At 51.4% G+C, this 24,994-nt stretch overlaps 1 protein-coding gene across 3 annotated transcripts in view; it reads right to left on the bottom strand.

Annotated features, from left to right (window-relative positions):
- The window catches only part of LOC144610458 (cytoplasmic polyadenylation element-binding protein 2-like), a 59,507-nt gene that overhangs the window by 14,583 nt on the left and 19,930 nt on the right, over positions 1-24,994 (bottom strand). For all 3 annotated transcript variants that reach the window (XM_078429183.1, XM_078429182.1, XM_078429184.1), the window contains exons 3-6: positions 18,001-18,091; positions 13,626-13,793; positions 12,153-12,242; positions 9,073-9,191 (exon numbers count right to left, since the gene is read on the bottom strand). In XM_078429183.1, the coding sequence (XP_078285309.1) occupies positions 9,073-9,191; positions 12,153-12,242; positions 13,626-13,793; positions 18,001-18,091 (468 nt within the window). The remainder of the gene's footprint in view (positions 1-9,072; positions 9,192-12,152; positions 12,243-13,625; positions 13,794-18,000; positions 18,092-24,994) is intronic.

The raw sequence follows: 24,994 nt of genomic DNA on the forward strand, positions 1-24,994 counted from the left end.
CACTGGTCGGTACGGAACAAATCAGAGTCCGCACCGATCACCAAGGAAAGGTGGAGCCCACAATGGTCCATTGTTGGCTGTGGAAGAGGTGATAACGAAGGGATATCTTTGATCAAACCCTCTCCTTCGACAAACACATCAAACACATCACCAAGACAGCCTTCTTCCAACTCAAAAACATCGCCCGTCTCCGTCCATCCCTCTCCTTCACAGCTGCAGAAACCATCATCCACGCCTTCATCACCTCCCGTCTGGACTATTGCAACAGCCTCCTCTATGGCTCACCCTCAAAAATCATCAACAAACTCCAACACATCCAGAACTCCGCTGCCCGTCTACTCACCCACTCCCCGACCCGTGACCATATCACCCCCGTCCTTTACAAGCTCCACTGGCTCCCCATCCCCCAGAGAATCCAGTACAAAATCCTAATCATGACCTACAAAGCCCTCCATAACCTGGCCCCATCCTACCTGACTGACCTCCTCCACAGACACACTCCCACCTGCACCCTCCGCTCTGCTGCTGCTAACCTCCTGTCCCCTCCCCCCCATCCGGACCAAACTCAGATCCTGGGGGGACAGGGCTTTCTCCATCGCTGCTCCCACCCTCTGGAACTCACTACCCCAAACCGTCAGAGACTCCTCCTCACTCACCACATTCAAAACATCACTGAAGTCTCACCTGTTCAGTACTGCCTTCAATCACTGACCGTCACCTCACCTTCTGTCTCCCTTTTCTCTTCGTTTACTTATTTATCTATTTATTTTCTTTTATGTTTTAGTAAACCTTGTAAAGCGTCTTTGAGTGTTTAGAAAAGCGCTATATAAATGTAATGCATTATTATTATTATATAGGGATGTGAACAGGGAAACTAGCAGGACAACTGTGTGGGGGTGGGGGAGGGACGGAGAGAGAGGGAATGCAAAGGTTACTTGAAATTAGAGACATCAATATTCATACCCCTGGGCTGCGTAGGATAGACAATAGACAATAGGTGCAGGAGGAGGCCATTCGGCCCTTCGAGCCAGCACCGCCATTCAATGTGATCATGGCTGATCATTCTCAATCAGTACCCCGTTCCTGCCTTCTCCCCATACCCCCTGACTCCGCTATCCTTAAGGAGATAGTGTTAATGTGCAGGGATCGCTGGTCGGCGTGGACTCGGTGGGCCAAAGGGCCTGTTTCCCCGCTGTATCTCCAAACTAATCTATACATTTAGACAGACAGTTCCTGGAGGCAAGGCATAAAAGGATACAGTCCAAATGCAGGCAGTTCGGATTTTTTAGATTTTGAGATACAGTGCGAAACAGGCCCTTCGGCCCACCGGGTCCGCGCCGCCCAGCGATCCCCGCACATTAACACTATCCTACACACACTAGGGACGATTTTTACATTTACCCAGTCAATTAACCTACAAACCTGTACGTCTTTGGAGTGTGGGAGGAAACCAAAGATCTCGGAGAAAACCCACGCAGGTCACGGGGAGAACGTACAAACTCCGTACAGACGGCGCCCGTAGTCAGGATCGAACCCGAGTCTCCGGCGCTGCATTCGCTGTAAGGCAGCAACTCTACCGCTGCGCCACCGGATGAGTGTAGATGAGGAAAAAAATGGTGGGCCGAAGGGCCGGTTTCTGTGTTGTATGCCTCTGATTTTATACCATCTCTTATCGAGCGATCCCAATAATACCCATTTAGTTCCCTGGTACAAATACTCCCACAACTCTTAGGGTTACAAGGAACTGAGAATGCTGGTTTACAGTATAAGACACAGAGTGCTGGATTAACTCAGCGGGTCTGGCAGCATCTTAGTTTAGGGACACAGCATGGAAACGGGCCATTCGGCCCAGGAAGTCTGCAACGGTCAACGATCTCCCGAACACTAGTTCAACGTTATCCCAGTTTCACATCCTACACACTAAGAGCAATGTACCGAAGCCAATTAACTTACAAACCTGCACATCTTTGGAATGTGGGAGGAAACCGGAGCTCCCCGTAGAAAACCCACGCAGTCACGGGGAGAACGTACAAACTCCGTGCAGACAGCACCCGTAGTCAGGATGGAACCCGGGTCTCTGGCGCAGTGAGGTCGCAACTCTACCGCTGCACCACTGCGCCGCTCTCTGGAGAGCATGGATAGGTGACGTTTCAGGTTGGGACCCTTCTTCTGAAGAGTCCCGACCCAAAACGTCACCTGTCCATGTTCTGCAGAGATGCTGCCTGACCCACTGGGCTACTCCAGCAATGTGTGTCCATTTTTCTCTCAGAACCCTTCCCCATCGTCCAGCCATCCACCTACACCCAGAACACCAGGGCAAAAGCTGGTCGTCAGGGGCGATGGGGAGAAGGCAGGAGAATGGAGTTGAGAGGGAGAGATAGACCAGCCATGATGGAATGGCAGAATGGGCCGAATGGCCTAATTCTGCTCCTATGACTTATCAATTTATGAAAACCAATGTGTTCTCTGAGAGAACATAGAACAATTAACTTACAAACCTGCACGTCTTTGGAATGTGGGAGGAAAGCGCAGCGGTAGAGTTGTTGCTTTACAGCGAATGCAGCGCCGGAGACTCAGGTTCGATCCTGACTACGGGTGCTGCACTGTAAGGAGTTTGTACGTTCTCCCCGTGACCTGCGTGGGTTTTCTCCGAGATCTTCGGTTTCCTCCCACACTCCAAAGACGTACAGGTATGTAGGTTAATTGGCTGGGTAAATGTAAAAATTGTCCCTAGTGGGTGTAGGATAGTGTTAATGTACGGGGATCACTGGGCAGCACGGACTTGGTGGGCCGAAAAGGCCTGTTTCCGGCTGTATATATATGATATGATGATATGATATGATAATCTAATCCTGAATTGGGTCCCGACTTGAAACGTCACCCATCCTTTTCCTCCAGAGATGCTGCCTGACCCATCCAGTTACTCCAGCACTTTGTGTCTACCTTCCTAAAGCATCCTGCCTTCTTGGAAGACTTGAGTTTGTACATCTTCTGTTGTTTCACCCTTTCTAAAATCATACGGGTATAATTAAACGCAGGCTACTCCTCTCGTTTCATTCTGTAACGATCACCTCTGGTATTTTTGATACCCCACTCCAACGCAACACGTCTTTAAAATGGCCAACGGGAAGCTTGCTGTCCAACCGGGTCAGAGTTCAGCCAGTGCTTAATATTGACCCTTAGATCACTTCCTGTGATTGACCATAGACAATAGGTGCAGGAGGAGGCCATTCGGCCCTTCGAGCCAGCACCACCATTCAATGTGATCATGGCTGATCATTCTCAATCAGTACCCTGTTCCTGCCTTCTCCCCATACCCCCTGACTCCGCTATCCTTAAGAGCTCTATCTAGCTCTCTCTTGAATGCATTCAGAGAATTGGCCTCCACTGCCTTCTGAGGCAGAGAATACCACAGATTCACAACTCTCTGACTGAAAAAGTTTTTCCTCATCTCCGTTCTAAATGCCCTACCCCTTATTCTTAAACTGTGGCCCCTGGTTCTGGACTCCCCCAACATTGGGAACATGTTTCCTGCCTCTAACGTGCCCTACCCTTTAATAATCTTATATGTTTCGATAAGATCTCCTCTCATCCTTCTAAATTCCAGTGTATACAAGCCTAGTCGCTCCAGTCTTTCAACATATGACAGTCCCGCCATTCCGGGAATTAACCTAGTAAACCTACGCTGCACGCCCTCAATAGCAAGAATATCCTTCCTCAAATTTGGAGACCAAAACTGCACACAATACTCCTGGTGCGGTCTCACTAGGGCCCTGTACAACTGCAGAAGGACCTCTTTGCTCCTATACTCAACTCCTCTTGTTATGAAGGCCAACATTCCATTGGCTTTGTTCACTGCCTGCTGTACCTGCGTGCTTCCTTTCAGTGACTGATGCACTAGGACAGCCAGATCTCGTTGTGATTGGGAAGAGTTGTCTTTTAATTAAGCCACAATGGCTTTGACCGTTCCCCTCTCAGCAGTGGGGAACCTCTGCATTTGTACCCAAATGCACTCACCTGTCCTAGAGGGCGGCACGGTGGCGCAGTGGCAGAATTGCTGCCTCACAGCGCCAGAGACCCGGGTTCAATCCTGACTTTGGGCCCTTGTTTGTACGGAGTTTGTACGTTCTCCCCATGACCTGCGTTGGTTTTCCCCCCGAGAACTCTAGTTTCCACCCGCACTCCAAAGACGTACAGGTTTGTAGGTTAATTGCCTTCGATAAAGTCGCAACTCGTCCACCAATGGGCGGGGATCGCTGGTCGGCAGGGACTCGGTGGGCCGAAGGGCCTTTTTCCGCGCTGTATCTCTAAACTAAACTAAACTAAACTCATCTACAATGAATCACAGTCAAGGGGATTTTTTTGTTTTGCGTGCTGGAATGCTGAATGATCAGAATTTACTTCCTGATGAAATGACACAAATGCCGTTGGCTTTCAAAAGGGAGTGCAATAAAAACAATGTGAGGATAGGGAACAAGAGGATGGATGAGAGAGAAGGAACCACAGATGCTGGTTTAAACCATAGACACAAAAAGCTGGAGTAACTCAGCGGGTCAGGCAGCGTCTCTGGAGAGAAGGAATGGGTGACGTTTCGGGTCGAGACCCTTCTTCATCCCAAGAGGATGGGAGCAGGACTACATTGCTTTGTTATTGTCACATTTGGTTTATTGTTAGTTTAGTTCAGAGATTCAGCGCGGAAACAGGCCCTTCGGCCCACCGGGTCCGCGCCGACCAGCGATCCCCGCACACTAACACTATACCACACCCACTGGGGACAATTTTTACATTTACCGAACCAATTAACCTACAAACCTGTACGTCTAGGGAGTGTGGGAGGAAACCGAAGATCTCGGAGAAGACCCACGCAGGTCACGGGGAGAACGTGCAAACTCCGTACAGACAGCAGCCGTAGTCGGGATCGAACCCGGGTCTCCGGCGTTGCATTCACTGTAAGGCAGCAACTCTACCGCTGCGCCACCGTGGTCACCCTATGACATATACCAAGATATGGTGGGAAACTTTGGTCTGCCTACGATTCAGGCCTATCAAACCATGCTCGAGTACAGAGGCAGTGCAAAGGAGAAGATAATCAATGTGCAAAATGTAAAGCAGGCAAGGTAGAGAATATAGTACTATAGGCTCAGAGAAATGCAGATTAAAAACTGTGCAAGGACCATAACACAGGGCAGCACAGTGATAGCGCCGGAGACCCAGGTTCGATCCCGACTCCAGGTGCTGTCTGTACGGAGTTTACACATTCTCCCTGGGACTGCGTGGGTTTTCTCTGGGTGCTCCGGTTTCCTCCCACACTCCAAAGACGTGCAGGTTTGTAGGTTCATTGGCTTCAACAAAATTATAAATTGTCCCCAGTGCGTGTAGGATAGTGCTAGTGTACGGGGTGATCACTGGTTGGCACAGACTCGGTGGGCCGAAGGGCCTGTTTTCAAGCTGTATCAGTAAAGTAAAAGTACAGGTCCCTGCGGTACAACCTATTTACCGGCACGGTGGCGCAGCGGTAGAGTTGCTGCCTTACAGTGCTTGCAGCACCAGAGACCCGGGTTCGATACCGACAAAGGGTTCTGTCTGTACGGAGTTTGTAGGTTCTCCCCGTGACCACATAGGTTTTCCCCGAGATCTTTGGTTTCCTCCCACACTCCAAAGACGTACGGGTTTGTAGGTTAATTGGCTTGGGTTTGTATACTTGGTATAAGTGTAAATTGTCCCTAGTGTTAATAGACAATAGGTGCAGGAGTAGGCCATTCGGCCCTTCGAGCCATTCAATGTGATCATGGCTGATCATTCTCAATCAGTGCCCCGTTCCTGCCTTCTCTAATGTGTGGCGATCGCCGGTGGGCGCGGACTCAGTGGGCCGAAGGGCCTGTTTCCGCGCTGTACCTCTAAACTAAACTAATTACATGTGTAGGAAGGAACTGTAGATGCAAACTAAACCCTTGGCTCCAAAGCCTTGCCGAATGATGGCATTGCCGTGCGACCATATTGGCGTGTTTTGCTGGGCCAGCAGGGGACACAGCCTTACCGAGATACCAAGTCGGGCTCGGACATTGTCTATGGCAATGGACGTGCCGGCTCCAGCCAGGCCCGAGCTCCAGAGACCCGGCTTTGGTCTTGACCTCGGGTGCTGTGTGTGTGGAGTTTGCAGGCTCTCCCTGCGAAAGCTCAGGTTCCTTCAGGGAGCGCCTGTTTCCTCCCATGTCTCGAAGACGTGCGGTGAACTTGCCTCTGTGAAATTCCCCCTCGTGTGTCGGGATTGGATGTGAAAGTGGGATAACATAGATGCGGTGTGAGGAGGTGCTTCCACGCTGTATCTCTAAACTCTTAACCATAGGCAGAAGATTCTTGGAGGAACTCAGCGGGACAGGCAGCATCTCTGGAGAAAAGGAATTGGGTGACGTTTGGGGTCGGGACCCTTCTTCAGACAACCCAAACCATTGACTATCCCTTTTAGTTTGGTTTAGTTTTGTCTAGTTTAGGGATACTGTGCGGAAACAGGCCATTCGGCCCATCGAGTCAGCGATCGCCGCACACTAACACTATCCTACACAGACTAGAGACAATTTACACTGACACCCAGCCAATTAACCCACAAACCTGCACGTCTATGGAGTGTGGGATGAAACCGAAGATCCCGGAGAAAACCCACGCAGGTCACGGGGACAGCGTACAAACTCCGTACAGACGGCGCCCGTAGTCAGGATCGAACCCGAGTCCCTGGCGCCACAAGCCCTGTAAGGCGGCAACTCCACCTCTGCGCCACCGTGAACGCCCTTCTCTCCAGAGATGCTGCCTGACCCGCTGAGTTACTCCAGCATTTTGTGTCGGTCTTCGGTAGTAGGTCGGGCCGGGGCAACGGGTTCTGGCCGAGGTGGACGGGTCATGTCGTCAAGGACAAAGGAGGGCCCGGCAGGGGGAAATTGATTTTTTTTTAGATTTTAGATTTAGAGATACAGCGCGGAAACAGGCCCTTCGGCCCACCGGGTCCGCGCCGCCCAGCGATCCCCGCACATTAACACTATCCTACACACACTAGGGACAATTTTTACATTTTACCCAGTCAATTAACCTACAAACCGGTACGTCTTTGGAGTGTGGGAGGAAACCGAAGATCTCGGAGAAAACCCACGCAGGTCACGGGGAGAACGTACAAACTCCGTACAGACGGCGCCCGTAGTTGGGATCGAACCCGAGTCTCAGACGCTGCATCCGCTGTAAGGCAGCAACTCTACCGCTGCGCCACCGTGCCGCCCGCTACGGAGAAGGGGCCTGTGCTTTTTGGAGCTTTGTCGTGCCCTTTGTGGCAACTCTTTTTGTGTCCTCTGTGCCCGAAAACAAAGAACTTCACTGCACCAGCTCGGCACAAGTGACAGTAAAGCATCAGTATCAGCATCACCATAAGGAATAGGAGCAGAATTAGGCCATTCGGCCCATCAAGTCTACTCCACCATTCAATCATTCTCCTGCCTTCCCCCACCTGTACTAATCAAGAATCTATCTATCTATCTATCTATCTATCTATCTATCTATCTATCTATCTATCTATCTATCTATCTATCTATCTATCTATCTATCTATCTATCTATCTATCTATCTATCTATCTATCTATCTATCTAATCTATCTAATCTATCTAATCTATCTGTCTGTCTGTGCCTTAAAAATATCCACTGACTTGGCCTCCACAACCTTCTATGGCAAAGAAAATCCATAGATTCACCACCCTCGGACTAAAGAAATTCCTTCTCATCTCCTTCCTAAAAGAACGTCCTTTAATTCTGAGGCTGTGACCTCCAGTTCTAGACTCTCCCACTAGTGGAAACATCCTCTCCACATCCACTCTGTCCAAGCCTTTCACTATTCTGTACGTTTCAATGAGGCCCCCCCCCCCTCCTCATTCTTCTAAACTCCATCGGGTACAGGCCCAGTGCCGACAAACGTTCATCATTATAGGTTAATTCCATTCCGGGGATCATTCTTGTAAACCTCCTCTGGACCTTCTCCAGAGTCAGCACATCCTCGGATATGGGGATATGGGCAAAATTGTTCACAGTACTCCAAAATGCAGCCTGACCAGTGCCTGGCGGTCACAAAATGCTGGAGTAACTCAGCAGGTCAGGCAGCATCTCAGGAGAGAAGGAATGGGTGACGTTTCGGGTCGAGACCCTTCTTCAGACTGATGTCAGGGGGGCGGGACAAAGGAAGGATATAGGTGGAGACAGGAAGATAGAGGGAGATCTGGGAAGGAGGAGGGGAAGAGAGGGACAGAGGGACTATCTAAAGTTGGAGAAGTCGATGTTCATACCACTGGGCTGCAAAGACCCCACCACTGGCCACATCTTCCCATCCCCTCCCCTCACTGCGTTCCGCAGAGACCGTTCCCTCCGTAACTCCCTGGTCTACTTGTCCCTTCCTACCCAAACCACCCCATCCCCGGGCACCTTCCCCAGCAACCGCAGGAGATGCAACACCTGTCCCTTTACCTCCCCGCTCAACTCCATCCAAGGACCCAAACAGTCTTTCCAGGTGAGACAGAGATTCACCTGCACCTCCTCCAACTTCATCTATTGTATCCGCTGCTCTAGATGTCAACTTATTTACATCGGCGAAACCAAACGCAGGCTCGGCGATCGTTTCGCTCAACACCTGCGCTCAGTCCGCCTTAACCAACCTGATCTCCCGGTGGCTGAGCACTTCAACTCCCCCTCCCACTCCCAGTCTGACCTTTCTGTCATGGGCCTCCTCCAGTGCCATAGTGCGGCCCAACGGAAATTGGAGGAACAGCACCTCATATTTCGCCTGGGCAGCTTGCAGCCCAGCGGTATGAACATTGACTTCTCCAACTTTAGATAGTTCCTCTGTCCCTCTCTTCCCCTCCCCCTTCCCAGATCTCCCTCTATCTTCCTGTCTCCACCTATATCCTCCCTGACATCAGTCTGAAGAAGGGTCTCGACCCGAAACGTCACCCATTCCTTCTCTCCCGAGATGCTGCCTGACCTGCTGAGTTACTCCAGCATTTTGTCAACAAGTCGCCATGGCGATCAGTGAGGCCTACACTCACCGGTTTGTCCTTGACCGTCCGGCTGGAGACGTACAGGTACAGCTTGCCGTCGTCATGGTAGCAGGCGTCGATGAGAACTTGGACAGAACATTCCTCCTGAAACAGCAGGAAGGCGTAGCCTGCAAAACCAAGGCACCCTCAATTACAACAACGAAACAGGATTAAGTTCAAAGCAGACACAAAACGCTGGGGTAACTCAGCGGGTCAGGCAGCATCTCAGGGGAGAAGGAATGGGTGACGTTTCGGGTCGAGACCCTTCTTCAGACCGAGGAAGGGTCTCGACCCGAAACATCACCCATTCCTTCTCTCCAGAGATGCTGCCTGACCCGCTGAGTTACTCCAGGGTTGGTAAAGAACCTTCTTCAGACAAAGCAACCGAGTTTAGATATGGACACGAAAAGCTGGAGTAACTCGGTGGGACAGGCAGCATCTTTGCCTAGCGAGCGACTAGGCTTGTATACACTGGAATTTAGAAGGATGAGAGGGGATCTTATCGAAACGTATAAGATTATTAAGGGGTTGGACACGTTAGAGGCAGGAAACATGTTCCCAATGTTGGGGGAGTCCAGAACCAGGGGCCACAGTTTAAGAATAAGGGGTAGGCCATTTAGAACGGAGATGAGGAAAAACTTTTTCAGTCAGAGAGTTGTAAATCTGTGGAATTCACTGCCGCAGAAGGCAGTGGAGGTCAATTCTCTGAATGCATTCAAGAGAGAGCTAGATAGAGCTCTTAAGGATAGCGGAGTCAGGGGGTATGGGGAGAAGGCAGGAACCGGGTACTGATTGAGAATGATCAGCCATGATCACATTGAATGGCGGTGCTGGCTCGAAGGGCCGAATGGCCTCCTCCTGCACCTATTGTCTATTGACTGCAGAGAAGGAGATTGTGTCGATCTTTGGTTGAAACCAGTGTCTGCATTTCCTTCCTACACATGTAATTAGTTTAGTTTAGCTTAGAGATACAGCGCAGAAACAGGCCCTTCAGCCCACCGGGTCCGCGCCGACCAGCGATCCCCGCACAACAACACTACCCGAAATATACTAGAGACTATTCTTGTTACCTTTGTACCCAAACCAATTAACCTACAAACCTGTACGAGCTTGGAGTGTGGGAGGAAACCGAAGATCTCGGAGAAAACCCACGCGGGTCACGGGGAGAACGTACCAACTCGGTACAGACAGCTCCCGTGATCAGGATCAAACCCGGGTCTCTGGCGCTGTAAGGCAGTAGCTCTACCGCTGCGCCACCGTGCCGAAATCGCTGAAATGTCAACCTCATAGAATGTAGAAGCAGAGAACTGCAGATGCTGGTTTACACAAAAAAGGACACGTAGTGCTGGAGTTACTTAGCCTCTAAATTGCCTCTAGTGTGTGGGGGTTGGATGTGAAAGTGGGATAACACAGAAGCTGATCGATGGTCAGAGTGGACTCGGTGGGCCGAAGCCTGTTTCCATGCTGTATCTCTAAACCCTAACCATGGGCAAATGATTCGTGGAGTAACCTTGGTGCATTGGAGTAAGATTCTTACACGGCCTCGGGGAGAATGTACTAACTCCATACAGACAGCACCCATGGCCAGGATCGAACCCGGGTCTCTGGTGCTGCAAGGCAGTTGTTCTACCTCTGCGCCACCGTGCCACCATGCATCTCACGGCCTTTAGCCTTTTCATCTCTGGCCTTTGTCCAACAAACATCTGCCCAACAAACCCACTTCACCTGTAGATTTATTCACAAAATGCTGGAGTAACTCAGCAGGTCAGGCAGCATCTCGGGAGAGAAGGAATGGGTGATGTTTCGGGTCGAGACCCTTCACCTGTATCCACCTATCACTCACATGGCTTAGTCCGATTCCTCCCGCCTCTCTTCCAGCTTCACACCCACCCCCCCTTCCACCCACTCTACCACAATCTGAAGAAGGGTCCCGACCCATAGAAAACATAGAAAATAGGTGCAGGAGGAGGTCATTCGACCCTTCGAGCCAGAAACCGCCATTCATTGTGATCATGGCTGATCATCCACAATCAGTAACCCGTGCCTGCCTGCTCCCCATATCCCTTGATTCCACTAGCCCCTAGGGCTCTATCTAACTCTCTTTTAAATTCATCCAGTGAATCGGCCTCCACTGCCCTCTGCGGCAGAGAATTCCACAAATTCCACAAATTCACAATTCTCCCAGAGAGTTGCGAACCTGTGGAATTCTCTGCCACAGGAGGCAGTGGAGGCCAATTCACACTGGATGAATTTAAAAGAGAGTTAGACCCAAAACGTCACCCATCCTTGTTTCTCCAGCAATGCTGCCTGACCTGCTGAGTTACTCCAGCACTTTGTGTCTTTCCTTGGTAACCACTATTCAGCCAGCTCTTCTCACACAGCTGTTGTCAGGCAACTGGACCAGCCTCTCAACAACTATAGAGTGGCCCTGACCTTCCATCAACCTCATTGGATACCCTCGGACTATCGGTAATCGATCTTTCCTGCCCTTTATCGGGCACTAAATGTTAAACACTTTTCCTGTATCTGTACACTGTGGGCAGCTTGGCTGTAAACACGTGGTCCTTTTGCTGACTGGATAACGCTACAACTTTACACTGTACCTCGGTACACACGAAAATAATAAATTAAACTATGCAACTATCATAAGCTAAATTGAAATCCTCATTACCCCATCAGGATGTTCATCAAACCCACTGATCTGCTAGAAAGGTCTGAAGAAGGGTCCCGACCTGAAACGTCAGCTATCCTTGTTCTCCAGCGACCCGCTGAGTTACTCCAGCACTGAGTGTCTTTCCTTCGTAAAGCACTTTCTACGAGCTCTTTGGCAAGCTCTTTTTACGCAGCTCCCTCCTGATGCTAACAATGGATGGGCCGGTGAACAAAGAGGAAGCTGATTGAACTTTATTGCCTTCCATCACAGTGAGGAATGTGGAATTCGCTGTAGTGGATGTTTATGTTAAATGTTGCTTTATGTGGCTTGTTGCTTTTCACCTAGTGTGGCTGTATGGTAACTCAAATCTCACTGTACCTTAATCGGTACACGTGACAATAAATTGATCTTGAAATCTTGGATGTGGAGGTCTTACCTTTGGGTGGGAAGTAGGATTTGCTCCCGGACTTGTGGGGCCAGTCCACCATCAGCTGGCCAAAGCAGCAGAAGGTAGCGATGATTTCATCTGGTCAGAAACAAGGAGGGGAACAAGATCAACTTGGTGTATGTCCACTGAGATCCACCTGGCGTATGTCAAGTCAAGTCAAGTCAAGTCAATTTTATTTGTGTAGCACATTTAAAAACAACCCACGTTGACCAAAGTGCTGTACATCAGTTCAGGTACTAAGAAACGAACGTACAATGGCACACAAACATAACAGCACATACATAAACAGTTCACAGCGCCCCCTCAGGGGGCCTCAAACGCTAGGGAGTAGAGATAGGTTTTGAGCCTGGACTTAAAGGAGTCGATGGAGGGGGCAGTTCTGATGGGGAGAGGGATGCTGTTCCACAGTCTAGGAGCTGCAACCGCAAAAGTGCGGTCACCCCTGAGCTTAAGCCTAGACCGCGGGATAGTCAGTAGCCCCAAGTCGGCCGACCTGAGGGACCTGGAGATAGAGTGGTGGGTTAGAAGATTTTTGATATAGGGGGGCAAGCCCGTTTAGAGCTTTGTATGTGAATAGGAGGCGCTTGAAGTTGATTCTGTGCCATACTGGGAGCCAGTGGGTCATCCTGGTGGATGCCCAGTGGATCATCCTGGTGGATGTCCACTGGATCATCCTGGTGGATGTCCACTGGATCATCCTGGTGGATGTCCACTGGATCATCCTGGTGGATGTCCACTGGATCATCCTGGTGTAGTATGTCCACTGGATCATCCTGGTGGATGTCCACTGGATCATCCTGGTGGATGTCCACTGGATCATCCTGGTGGATGTCCACTGGATCATCCTGGTGGATGTCCACTGGATCATCCTGGTGTAGTATGTCCACTGGATCATCCTGGTGTAGTATGTCCACTGGATCATCCTGGTGGATGTCCACTGGATCATCCTGGTGGATGTCCACTGGATCATCCTGGTGTAGTATGTCCACTGGATCATCCTGGTGGATGTCCACTGGATCATCCTGGTGTATGTCCACTGGATCATCCTGGTGTATGTTCACTGGATCATCCTGGTGTATGTCCAACCTCAGCTCCACCACCGAGACCTCATGCTGCAAGTCGTCCACTCATTGTCCATAGAAACATTGGAGAATAGATGCTGGGGGAGGCCATTTGGCCCTTCGAGCCAGCACCACCATTCATTGTGATCAGTGCTGATCGTCCACAATCAGTAACCCGCGCCTGCCTTCTCCCCATGTCCCTTGATTCCGCCAGCCCCGAGAGCTCTATCTAACTCATGAGAGTTAGTCCATTTTGTCTTTTAACGAGCATGTTCCCACACCCACTAAACACGAGCATCCACATCATGGACCCCCCCCCCCCCGTTATACTGAACGCATGGACTCTACCCTCCAGAGACCCCCAATGGCTTGCATTGGGGAGCAGGACGGCGTATCTCACCTTCATCGATGTCGGGGGGGAGACCGCCGACAAAAACCTTCCGGGAGTATCGCTCTCCTTGCTTTCCGTTCTGACTAAGGGCCGGGGAGTTCAGGCCCGAAGATAACGACTGGTCGCCCTGGCTGTTGTCAAGGAAGCCATCTTCTACGGGAAACAGAGCCGACCGACCTGCAGAACGAGAAGGACTGGGGTTGGTTTCACATTCCTGACTCCGTGTTAAATCCAGGGAAGAATGGCGGGACCAGCGCCCATCTCAGCCGGAGAGGTGGGCCGTCATGTCTCCATAATCCCTGCTAAATACTTCCCTCGCGTGCCAACCTTAAACTTCTCATTGGCAGACACAAAACGCTGGGGTAACTCAGCAGGACGGGCAGCATCTATGCAGAGAAGGAACGGGTGACGTTTCGGGTCGAGACCATTCTTCATGTTTGTTTGTGTTGTCATTTGTGAGCGGAGCGCCAAGGCACATTCCTTGTATGTGCATATACTCGGGCCAATAAACTTCTTCGTTCATTCATTCTTGTTTACTCAATCCCTCCATACTCTGACACCTCCCCTGCACTATAACCTTCCCCATCCTCAGGACCCTCGGCCCTCTTCCAATCCAGTGCTCTCTTCCCCTTTATCATATCATATCATATATATACAGCCGGAAACAGGCCTTTTCGGCCCTCCAAGTCCGTGCCGCCCAGCGATCCCCGTACATTAACACTATCCTACACCCACTAGGGACAATTTTTACATTTACCCAGCCAATTAACCTACATACCTGTACGTCTTTGGAGTGTGGGAGGAAACCGAAGATCTCGGAGAAAACCCACGCAGGTCACGGGGAGAACGTACAAACTCCTTACAGTGCAGCACCCGTAGTCAGGATCGAACCTGAGTCTCCGGCGCTGCATTCGCTGTAAAGCAGCAACTCTACCGCTGCGCTACCGTGCCGCCCGGTAGTTCATTTCAGTTTGGTTTAGATTAAGGGATACAGTGCGGAAACCGGCCCTTTGGCCCACCGACCAGCGGTAAATCCACAGACTATCACTATCCTTGCACTAGGGACAATTTCCAATTTCTACCGAATGCAACTAACCGGCAGACCTGCACGTCTTTGGAGTGTGGGAGGAAACCGGAGCACCCGGAGAAAACCCACGCGGGTCACGGGGAGAACGTACAAACTCCGTACAGACAGCACCTGCAGTCAGGATCTGTACGGAGTTTGTACGCTCTCCACGTGACCGCATAGGTTTTCCTTGGGATTTCGGCATCACGGGAAAGGCCAGCATCAAAGGCCATTCCTAATTGCCCTTGAACTCTGCCTTCCAGCAGCCGGAGACCTGGGTTCGAGCCTGACCTCGGGTGCTGTCTGTGTGGAGTTTGTACGCTTTCCCCCGTGACCATGTGGGTTTACCCCGGGTGCTCTGGTTTCCTCCCATATTCCAAAGACAGGCAGGTTTGTAGGTTAGTTGGCTTCAGTGAAATTGCCCCTGGTGTGTAGGACGTGAACGTGGGATAATGTAGAACTAGTGGAAGAAAATAACTGCTAACGCTGGTACAAATCGAAGGTATTTATTCACAAAATGCCGGAGTAACTCAGCGGGTCAGGCAGCATCTCAGGAGAGAAGGAATGGGTGACGTTTGGGGTCGAGACCCTTCTTCAGACTGAGGGTACTAGGGTACAGTTGATCAATGGTCAGCGTGGACTCGGTGGGCCAAAGAGTCTGTTTCTAAGCTGTATCTGTAAACTAAACCTCAACTGTGAGAGTTGTGGGAGGAGGAGGGAAGGACGGGGGGGGGTAGGGTGCTCAGTGTGGTCATAACTGATGTACATCACACAGTTTGCCACTGATTTTCAAACCTCGGTGTACAGTCCACAGCCACCATCATGGCTTCACAAGCATGTCTCAACTCTGTGCTCTGTGTGTGAGCTTGCAGCCCCTGTTCCAATATCTAAAGGGGGCTGCTTGCTCCTTGCCTTCTGGCTGCACTTCACACCCACCGCCCTCATCTGTTGGACACCCAGTGCGTAGGGGGAGAGGGTGGGGGGCTGAAGATGTCCTGGTTGGGTTGCTCCTGGGCCTGGCCAAGCCGGCCATCCACGAGTCACGGCGCCGGGCGGAAAAGGGCTCTGCCCAAGCCCCTTTTCCGGGGTTACGTCCGCGCCCGGAAGGTGTTAGAGAGGGACCTGGCGCCGTCCACGGGCACCCTCTAGGATTTCCGGGACCGCTGGAGGGGGTGGAATCCAATAGACAATAGGTGCAGGAGGAGGCCATTCGGCCCTTCGAGCCAGCACCGCCATTCAATGTGATCATGGCTGATCATTCTCAATCAGTACCCCGTTCCTGCCTTCTCCCCATACCCCCCGACTCCGCTATCCTTAAGAGCTCTATCTAGCTCTCTCTTGAATGCATTCAGAGAATTGGCCTCCACTGCCTTCTGTGGCAGAGAATTCCACAGATTCACAACTCTCTGACTGAAAAGGTTTTTCCTCATCTCAGTTCTAAATGGCCTACCCCTTATTCTTAAACTGTGGCCCCTGGTTCTGGACTCCCCCAACATTGGGAAATATGTTTCCTGCCTCTAACGTGTCCAACCCCTTAATAATCTTATACGTTTCGATAAGATCCCCTCTCATCCTTTATAAGATCCCCTCTCATCCTTGACAAGGATTGTAATAGAGTGGTTTAACTTTCAGTTATTGACATTTAAGAATATTTGTTTTACTTTGTGCTACGGGGGTAGGTTTGTTAGTATGGTTTTGTATTGTTCATATTATTCTTGCAAATAATTTATTTAAATTATTTTTTTTTGGGGGGGGGGAAGAAACGACAAGCTTTGCTCAATCACCTGCTGTGTGTGGGATTGGCTACGCCGCGACCAACATGCCTAGTGATGTGTAAACATGGTACTCCTAGGCCGTGGATGTGCAGGACACCAGTGTACAGCATCGTCGATGCAGGCACTGTTATTCCACACACAACTCGCGTCTTTCCCCGTTCTCATTCTCCCTCACCAGGAATGCCGACACCGTGGGGCGGCACGGTGGCGCAGCGGTAGAGCTGCCACCTCACAGCGCCCAGACATCCGCGGTCGATCCGGACGGACCACGAGTGCTGGCTGTACGGAGTTTGTACGCTCTCCCAGTGACCCACGCTCTGGGATTTTTACCCCGGGTGCTCCGGTTTCCACCCGCGCTCCAAAGACGTACAGGTTCATACGCTTCGGCAAATGTTGTAAAAATTGTTGTGTGTGTGTGTGTGTGTGTGTGTGTGTGTGTGTGTGTGTGTGTGTGTGTGCGTGTGTGTGCGTGTGTGTGTGTGTCTGTGCGTGTGTGTGCGTCTGTGCGTCTGTGTGTGTGTCTGTGTGTGTGTGTGTATGTGTGTGTGTGTGTGTGTGTATGTGTGTGTGTGTGTATGTGTGTGTGTGTGTGTGTGTGCGCGTCTGTGTGTGTGCGTGTGTGTGCCTCTGTGTGCGCGTCTGTGTGTGTGTGTCTGTGCGTGTCTGTGCGTGTGCGTCTGTGTGCATGTCTGTGTGTGTGTGTGTGTGTCTGTGTGTGTGTGTGTGTGTCTGTGTGTGTCTGTGCGTGTGCGTCTGTGTGCATGTCTGTGTGTGTGTGTGTGTGTGTGTCTGTGTGTGTGTTTGCGTGCGTGTGTGCTTCGGTGTGTGTGTGTGTGTGCGCGTCTGTGTGTGTGCATGTGTCTGTGCGTGTGTGCGTCTGTGTGTAGGATAGTGCTAGTGTACGGGGGGTTTAGTTTAGTTTAGAGATACAGCGCGGAAACAGGCTCTTCGGCCCGCAAAGTCGCGCCGACCAGCGATCCCCGCACACGAACACTATCCTACACACACTAGGGGCAATTTTACATTTACACCATGCCAATTAACCTACAAACCTGCACGTCTTTGGAGTGTGGGAGGAAACCAAAGATCTCGGAGGAAACCCACGCGGTCACGGGGAGAACGTACAAACTCTGAACAGACAGCACCAGTAGTCGGGATCGAACCCGGGTCTCCGGCGCTGCAAGGCAGCAACTCTACCGCTGCGCCACCGTGGGTGATCGCTGGTCTGTGTGGGCCTCGGTCGGCCGAAGGGCCCGTTCCCGCGCAGTGTTGCAACGGTCCTAACGTGCCAACTAAAGGACAACTATTGTTCACAAAGTGCTTGGGGAAGGTCGGTCGCAGGGAAAGGTGGCTGCAGCACTGCAAGTTGCTCTTTCAGTTCCCGTCGCAACTAAATAGGCGCAGTCACGCCGGAGAGAAGCGGGAGATCCCACTCGTCCGGCGGAGCCCAGGGTCGGAGCTCACCACGCGGCGGAGGGAGGGAGGGAGGGAGGGAGGGAGCCGGGGGGAAGATGGGGGAACGTACGCCTTTAACCCCACTCACTTTTCAGCGGCTCCTGCTCGTTCTGCAAGATGTCAATGAGCGAGCTCTCCAACGAGTGCATGTTGAATGTGTCGTAGGGCTGGGTCCATTCCTGAAAGGATTAAACACAGCAACGACGTGAGACCAGGCACAGCACAACGTTCCAACCGTCTCCCGAAACGTAACAAGCCACTGCCATCATCAAACGCTGGGTCTCAACCCAAATCATTCCCTCTCTCCAGAGGTCCACAGATGCCGAGTTAGATTTAGCTCTCACGACTAAAAGAATCAAGGTATTTATTCACAAAATGCTGGAGTAACTCAGCAGGTCAGGCAGCATCTCAGGAGAGAAGGAATGGGTGACGTTTCGGGTGGAGATCCTTCTTCAGACTGATGTCAGGGGGGGCTGGACAAAGGAAGGATATAGGTGGAGACAGGAAGATAGAATCAAGGGATATGGGGGGGGGAAAGCAGGAACGGGGTACTGATTTTAGATGATCAACCATGATCATTTTGAATGGCAGGGCTGGCTCGAAGGGCCAAATCAAAGATACTAGAGGAACAAGATAGACCACTCGACCCTAAAAACCGTAGCACGTCACGGCGCCATTTTAGTAGGCAGAAACTTGCAGAAACATTTAAAAATAAAAATAAAAAGCTGTGAATTGATAGATGAGATACATTCTGCATTTTAATGGCATCATCACACATACTGTTCCCCCAAAACACTGATTACACTGCGAGAGGCATAGCGAACGGTGGGGTTTGCTTACTAAAATGGCTCCTTTGCGTACTACACTTCAGCATAGACGATTTCAACGTCTAGTATCTTTGGGCCAAATGGCCTACTCCTGCATCTATTTTCTGTTTCTATGCCTGTCCCACTGAGTTACTCCAGCATTTGTGTCCATCAAAAATACACTCAGCAGAGACAATATCAATTGAAGAAATTATTTCTCCCAAGATGGCGGTGCAGCGGTAGAGTTGCTGCCTCACAGCGCCAGAGACACGGGTTCGATCCTGACCTCGGGTACTGTCTGTGCGGAGTTTGCACGTAACCACATGGGTTCTCCCCGGGTGCTCCCTCCATCCCAAAGATGTTTGTAGGTTAATTGGCTTTTGTAAAGATTATGAATGGTCCCTAGTGTTCATAAGTTCATTAGTTCTTAAGTGATAGGAGCAGAATTGGGCCATTCGGCCCATCAAGTCTACTCCGCCATTCAATCATGGCTGATCTATCTCTCCCTCCTAACCCCATTCTCCTGCCTTCTCCCCATAACCTCTGACACCCACCCTAATCAAGAATCTATCTATCGCTGCCTTGAAAATATCCACTGACTCGGCCTCCACAGCCTTCTGTGGCAATGTGTGTGGGATAGTGTGAGTGTGCGGGGATCGCTGGTCAATAGACAATAGACAATAGGTGCAGGAGGAGGCCATTCAGCCCTTCGAGCCAGCACCGCCATTCAATGCGATCATGGCTGATCACTCTCAATCAGTACCCCGTTCCTGCCTTCTCCCCATACCCCCTCACTCCGCTATCCTTAAGAGCTCTATCCAGCTCTCTCTTGAAAGCATCCAACGAACTGGCCTCCACTGCCTTCTGAGGCAGAGAATTCCACACCTTCACCACTCTCTGACTGAAAAAGTTCTTCCTCATCTCCGTTCTAAATGGCCTACCCCTTATTCTTAAACTGTGGCCCCTTGTTCTGGACTCCCCCAACATTGGGAACATGTTTCCTGCCTCTAATGTGTCCAATCCCCTAATTATCTTATACGTTTCAATAAGATCCCCCCTCATCGGTATGGACTAGGTGGGCCGAAGGGCCTGTTTCCCCGCTGTATCTTTAAACCTGCCATGCTTGTGCGGGTCGAGCTGCTGCCTCACAGCACCAGGGACCCGGCTTCAATCCTCACCTTTTTTAAAATATAAATTCCAAAAATAAAACCATACAAACATACAAAGTGAAATGTGATCAAACAAAAGCCGCCTGTATCGGCAGTTTACAAAATAGAACAATTATCGCATTAAGATCCCGCCATCTCTGTCAACAATACATTCGACCCCCCCCCCGCGGCGACCAGCGTTCACGGAAGGCCTCCAGAGTCTCCAGGGACACCGCGTGTTCCCTCTCCAGGGACACCGCGGGCACGGACGTAAGCCCGGAACAGGGGTAGGCAGCCGACCTCTGTGAGGCCATCGACTGCCCGCTGCCTGGACCCCGAGGACGGCCATCTTGGCCAGGCCCAGGAGCAGACCGACACGGAGACCTGACCTTGGGTGCTGTGTGCGTGGAGTTTGCACGTTCTCCCCGTGACCGCCTGTGTTTCCTCCGGGTGCTCCGGTTTCCTCCCACATCCCAAAGATGTGTGTGATTGCAGGTAAATCGGCCTGTGTAAATTAACCCTGAGTGTACCGGGAGTGGATGCAAAAGTGGGATCACATAGACCTAATGTGAAGGGGCGATCGTCACTCAGTGTGGACTAGATGGGCTGAAGGGCTCGTTGACCTTGCTGGATCTCAAAACTAAACCTCTCCATCGCCTGGAAGCTGCTGACTTTGGTGAAACTAATGCAGAGTTAAGGGGGTGTGATGCTAATGGAGGGTTTTAGGAACTGGTAGAAAGATGTTCAACCACTTTAAAGAATCGTCACCTATCCACGTTCTCCAGAGATGCTGCCTGACCCGCTGAGTTACTCCAGCACTCTGTGAAACGTCACCTATCCATGTTCGCCAGAGATGCTGCCTGACCCACTGAGTTACTCCAGCACTCTGTGAAACGTCACCTATCCATGTTCTCCACAGATGCTGCCTGACCCACTGAGTTACTCCAGCACTGTGAAACGTCACCTATCCATATTCTCCACAGATGCTGCCTGACCCGCTGAGTTACTCCAGCACTCTGTGCCCTTTAAAAAAAATTCAAAGCCAGGTCTTTTTCTCCCAAAAGATAATGCATTTATTGTGGGCTGAGCAAGATCAATGATGTGGAGTGAATGGATTTATTTCATTCATCTTTCACGGACGGGATCAATGCTTCCATTCCCAGCATAAGTGGGTGGTGTGCCTCGAAAAGCCTCTTAAATGCCATGATCATCTCAGCTCTGGCAGCACAGTCCCGAACCTCCACTCACACAGAAAAGCTTCCGATCTCGAGGAAAATAACTGCAGATGCCGGTACAAATCGAAGGCAGACACACAATGCTGGAGTAACTCAGCAGGTCAGGCAGCGTCTCAAGAGAGAAGGGATGGGTGACGTTTCGGGTCGAGACCCTTCTTTGAACCTCTGCTTATTCACAATGCTCGGTTTACAAGCCCACTTCATTCATTCTCAGATAAAATCAGTAAAGGTCCATCGCCGATCGTGCCATCCATAAACGAGTCACCCACCTCCCACAACAGTGACAGCACTTCAGAAGTGGTCCACAACCGGAGATCCATCCACCCCACGACAGGGGCTGTTTAGTTTAGTTTGATTCAGAGACACAGTGCAGAAACAGCCCCTTCGGCCCATTGAGTCCGCGCTGACCAGTGGCCCCTACAATTTTTACCCAAGCCAATTAACCTACAAGCCTGTGCGTCTTTGGTGTGTGTGTGTGTGTGTGTGTGTGTGTGTGTGTGTGTGTGTGTGTGTGTGTGTGTGTGTGTGTGTGTGTGTGTGTGTGTGTGTGTGTGTGTGTGTGTGTGTGTGTGTGTGTGTGTGTGTGTGTGTGTGTGTGTGTGTGTGTGTGTGTGGGAGGAAACCGGAGCACCCGGGATAAACCCACGTGGTCACGTGGAGAACGTGCACACTCCACACGGACATCACCCGTGGTAGCCCTCCGACTCAGGACCTTGCAGAGGTACGTGTACTCCGAGTGCCCTCCCAGATGGCACTCGCTGGCCACGTACTTTTTCTGCCAGGGGCGCTGCCTCCAGGAGGGATCACGGCTCCCGGTAGCGGGCATGAGTCAGCGCGCTAGGCGGGAGTTGCCTGGTTTTTACCGTGATCTCCTGAGAGCCAGGAATTTGGTCACCTTCAGCCAGGGCGCTGCTCCTCAGGGGGAGGGGGGGTGCTGTGGTTGTGAGGGGGGCTGGTCCTCACCCTGTCACGGTGGGTGTCGAGGAGAGGCGTGTGCGTGGAGCGTTTCCGACTGGGCTTACCCCCGCTCCGTCGGAATTGCTCATTGGGCCCACGGCACGGGTCCCTTCCCGAGAGCCGGCCCCACGCAATATGAGCCGCCTTTCCCAGATGCCCAGCGTGCCGTTCCGTGACGCGGAGAGGCGCGTTTTGTACAGGCTGCTCCTGCACACTCTCCACTTCCTCGCTCTCGTCTTCCGTCCGGACACGCCCTGGCGGTCCGTGTTACCACCTGACGGCGGGAGCGGTCCCCAGTGGAGGTCTCTCTATAAGGGGGTCCTCCCGCTTTACATCGGGGACCTGGGGTGGAGAGTGTTGCATAAGGCTATAGCCTGTAACAGGTACTTGAGCCGGTTCACGGTCTCGTCTGCCGCCTGTCGCTTCTGCGGTGAGGAGGAGACCGTGTACCATTTGTATACAGAGTGCGTGAGGTTACAGCCCCTGTTCCAGTATCTGAAGGGGCTGCTCCTCAAGTTCTGGCTCCATTTTAGCCCTACGCTTTTAATGTTTGGGCACCCGGTACAGAGGGGGGAGGGTCAGGAGGGAGGAGGGGGTCTCCCTGTCGGTCTGCTCCTGGGCCTGGCCAAGATGGCCATCCGCGGGTCCAGGCAGCGGGCAGTCGACGGCCTCACAGAAGTCGGCTGCCTACCCCTGTTCCGGGCTTACGTCCGTGCCCGCGGTGTCCTTGGAGAGGGAACACGCGGTGTCCACAGGGACTCTGGAGGCCTTCCGGGAACGCTGGTCGCCACGGGGGGTTGAATGTATTGTTGACAAGAGATGGCGGGATTTTAATGTGATAATTGTTTAATTTGTAAACTGCCGATACAGGCGGCTTTTGTTTGATCACATTTTGCTTAGTATGTTTGTATGTTTTTCTTTGGAATAAAACTTTTATATAAAAAAAATTAAAAAAAGTGGTCGGGATAGAACCCGGGTCTCTGGCGCTCTGAGGCAGCAACTCTACCGCTGCGCCACCATGCTGCTGTTTCTATGCTGTATCCCTGTAACTGCATACACCTCCCAACAACCTCCTTGATTTTGTTGCTCTGCGATATTCAGTGCTCTCTCTCCTTCCTCTCTCTCTTTCCCACTCTCTCCTTTTCCGCTCCCTCTCTCTTTCCCCCACTGTCTTTCTGCCACTCTCTTTCCCTCTCTATTTCCCTTTCTCTCTTTCCTCCCTCTCTCTCTTTCCCCCCTCTCTTCCCCTCCCTCTCTCTTTCCCCCTCTCTCTTTTCTCCCTCTCTCTCTCTCTTTCCGTCCCTCTCTCTCCTTCTCTTTCCCCCTCTCTCTCCTTCTCTTTCCCCCTCTCTCTCTCTTTCTCTCCCTCTCTCTTCCCCCTCTCTCTCTCTCTTTCCCTCTCTCGTTTCCACCCCTCTCTCTCTTCCCCCCCCTCTCTCCCTTTCCCCCCCTCTCCCTTTACCCCCCTCTCTCTTTACCCCTTCTCTCTTTACCCCCTTCTCTCTTCCTCTCTCTCTCTCTCTCTCTCTCTCTCTCTCTCTCTCTCTCTCTCGTCTCTCTCTCTCTCTCTCTCTCTCTCTCTCTCTCTCTCTCTCTCTCTCTCTCTCTCTCTCTCACTTTACCCCCCTCCCTCTTTACCCCCTCTCTCTTTACCCCCTCTCTCTCTCTCTCTTTCCCTCTCTCTCTTTCTCTTTCCCTCTCTCTCTTTCCCCCTCTCTCTCTCTCTTTCCCTCTCTCTCTCTCTCTCTTTCCCTCTCATGGCACAGCTCCTACCATCTGCCTGAAGGCCTGAAGGAAACCTCCAGTGAACCTTTGGACCAAACACAGTCAGCAAATCAACGCACACGCACTTTACTGCATTCCCTTTAGTAATCCAACCCAGCCCGCCGTTACAACAGGAGAAAGCCCTCTGCACGATTTTCCTCTTTACCTGATCAAACATTGCACTCAGAAACACTCACCACCCCCCCACCCCCCTCCCCCACCCAAAATAATCTCAGGAGGATGCCACATTTGCAAGTGGCCAGTCCCAGACCAGCCTCTCCAGCTGATTGCTGACAAGGACACATCTCACACCAGGAATGTAACTGCAGTTGCCAGGTCTGCAGATCCTAACATTCTCTCTGCAGTGCCAGCACAGGAAGCTCTATGTTTCAGTGCAGCCGCTGCCAGGACCTCTGGAATTTGGGATGCCTCGTTACTAACCGTTATCGATCCTTAACCAGTGTCAAAGGTAGACACAAAATGCAGGGGTAACTCAGCGGGTCAGGCAGCATCCGTGGAGAAGGAAGTTTCCAGACCCGAAACGTCACCCATTCCTTCTCTCCACAGATGCTGCCTGACCCGCTGAGTTACTCCAACATTTTGTGTAAGAAAATAACTGCAGATGCTGGTACAAATCGAAGGTATTTATTCACAAAATGAAGAAGGGTCTCGACCCAAAACGTCACCCATTCCTCCTCTCCAGAGATGCTGCCTGACCTGCTGAGTTACTCCAGCATTTTGTGAATAAATACCAACATTTTGTGCCAACCTTCGATTTAAACCAGCATCTGCAGTTTTCTTTCCCACTTAACCAGTGTCATCTGGTCTCATTTGGAGACCCTCGGACTATCTTTGATTCTCGATGAGCACAGGTGCCAGGGGTTATGGGGAGAAGGCAGGAGAATGGGGTTAGGAGGGAGAGATAGATCAGCCATGATTGAATGGCAGAGTAGACTTGATGGGCCAAATGGCCTAATTCAACTCCTATTCCTTCCGACTTTTGATCGGACATTACTGGCTTTATCTTGCACTAAACGTTATCCACAAAATTCCCTTTGTCATGTTTTAGAGATACAGCGGAGAAACAGTCCCTTCGGCCCATCGAGTCCGCGCCGACCAGCGATCCCCGCACACTAACACTGTTCCACACGCACACTGGGGACAATTTACAT

Source organism: Rhinoraja longicauda, chromosome 36 (assembly GCF_053455715.1).
Source record: "Rhinoraja longicauda isolate Sanriku21f chromosome 36, sRhiLon1.1, whole genome shotgun sequence".
NCBI classification, from domain to species: domain Eukaryota; kingdom Metazoa; phylum Chordata; class Chondrichthyes; order Rajiformes; family Arhynchobatidae; genus Rhinoraja; species Rhinoraja longicauda.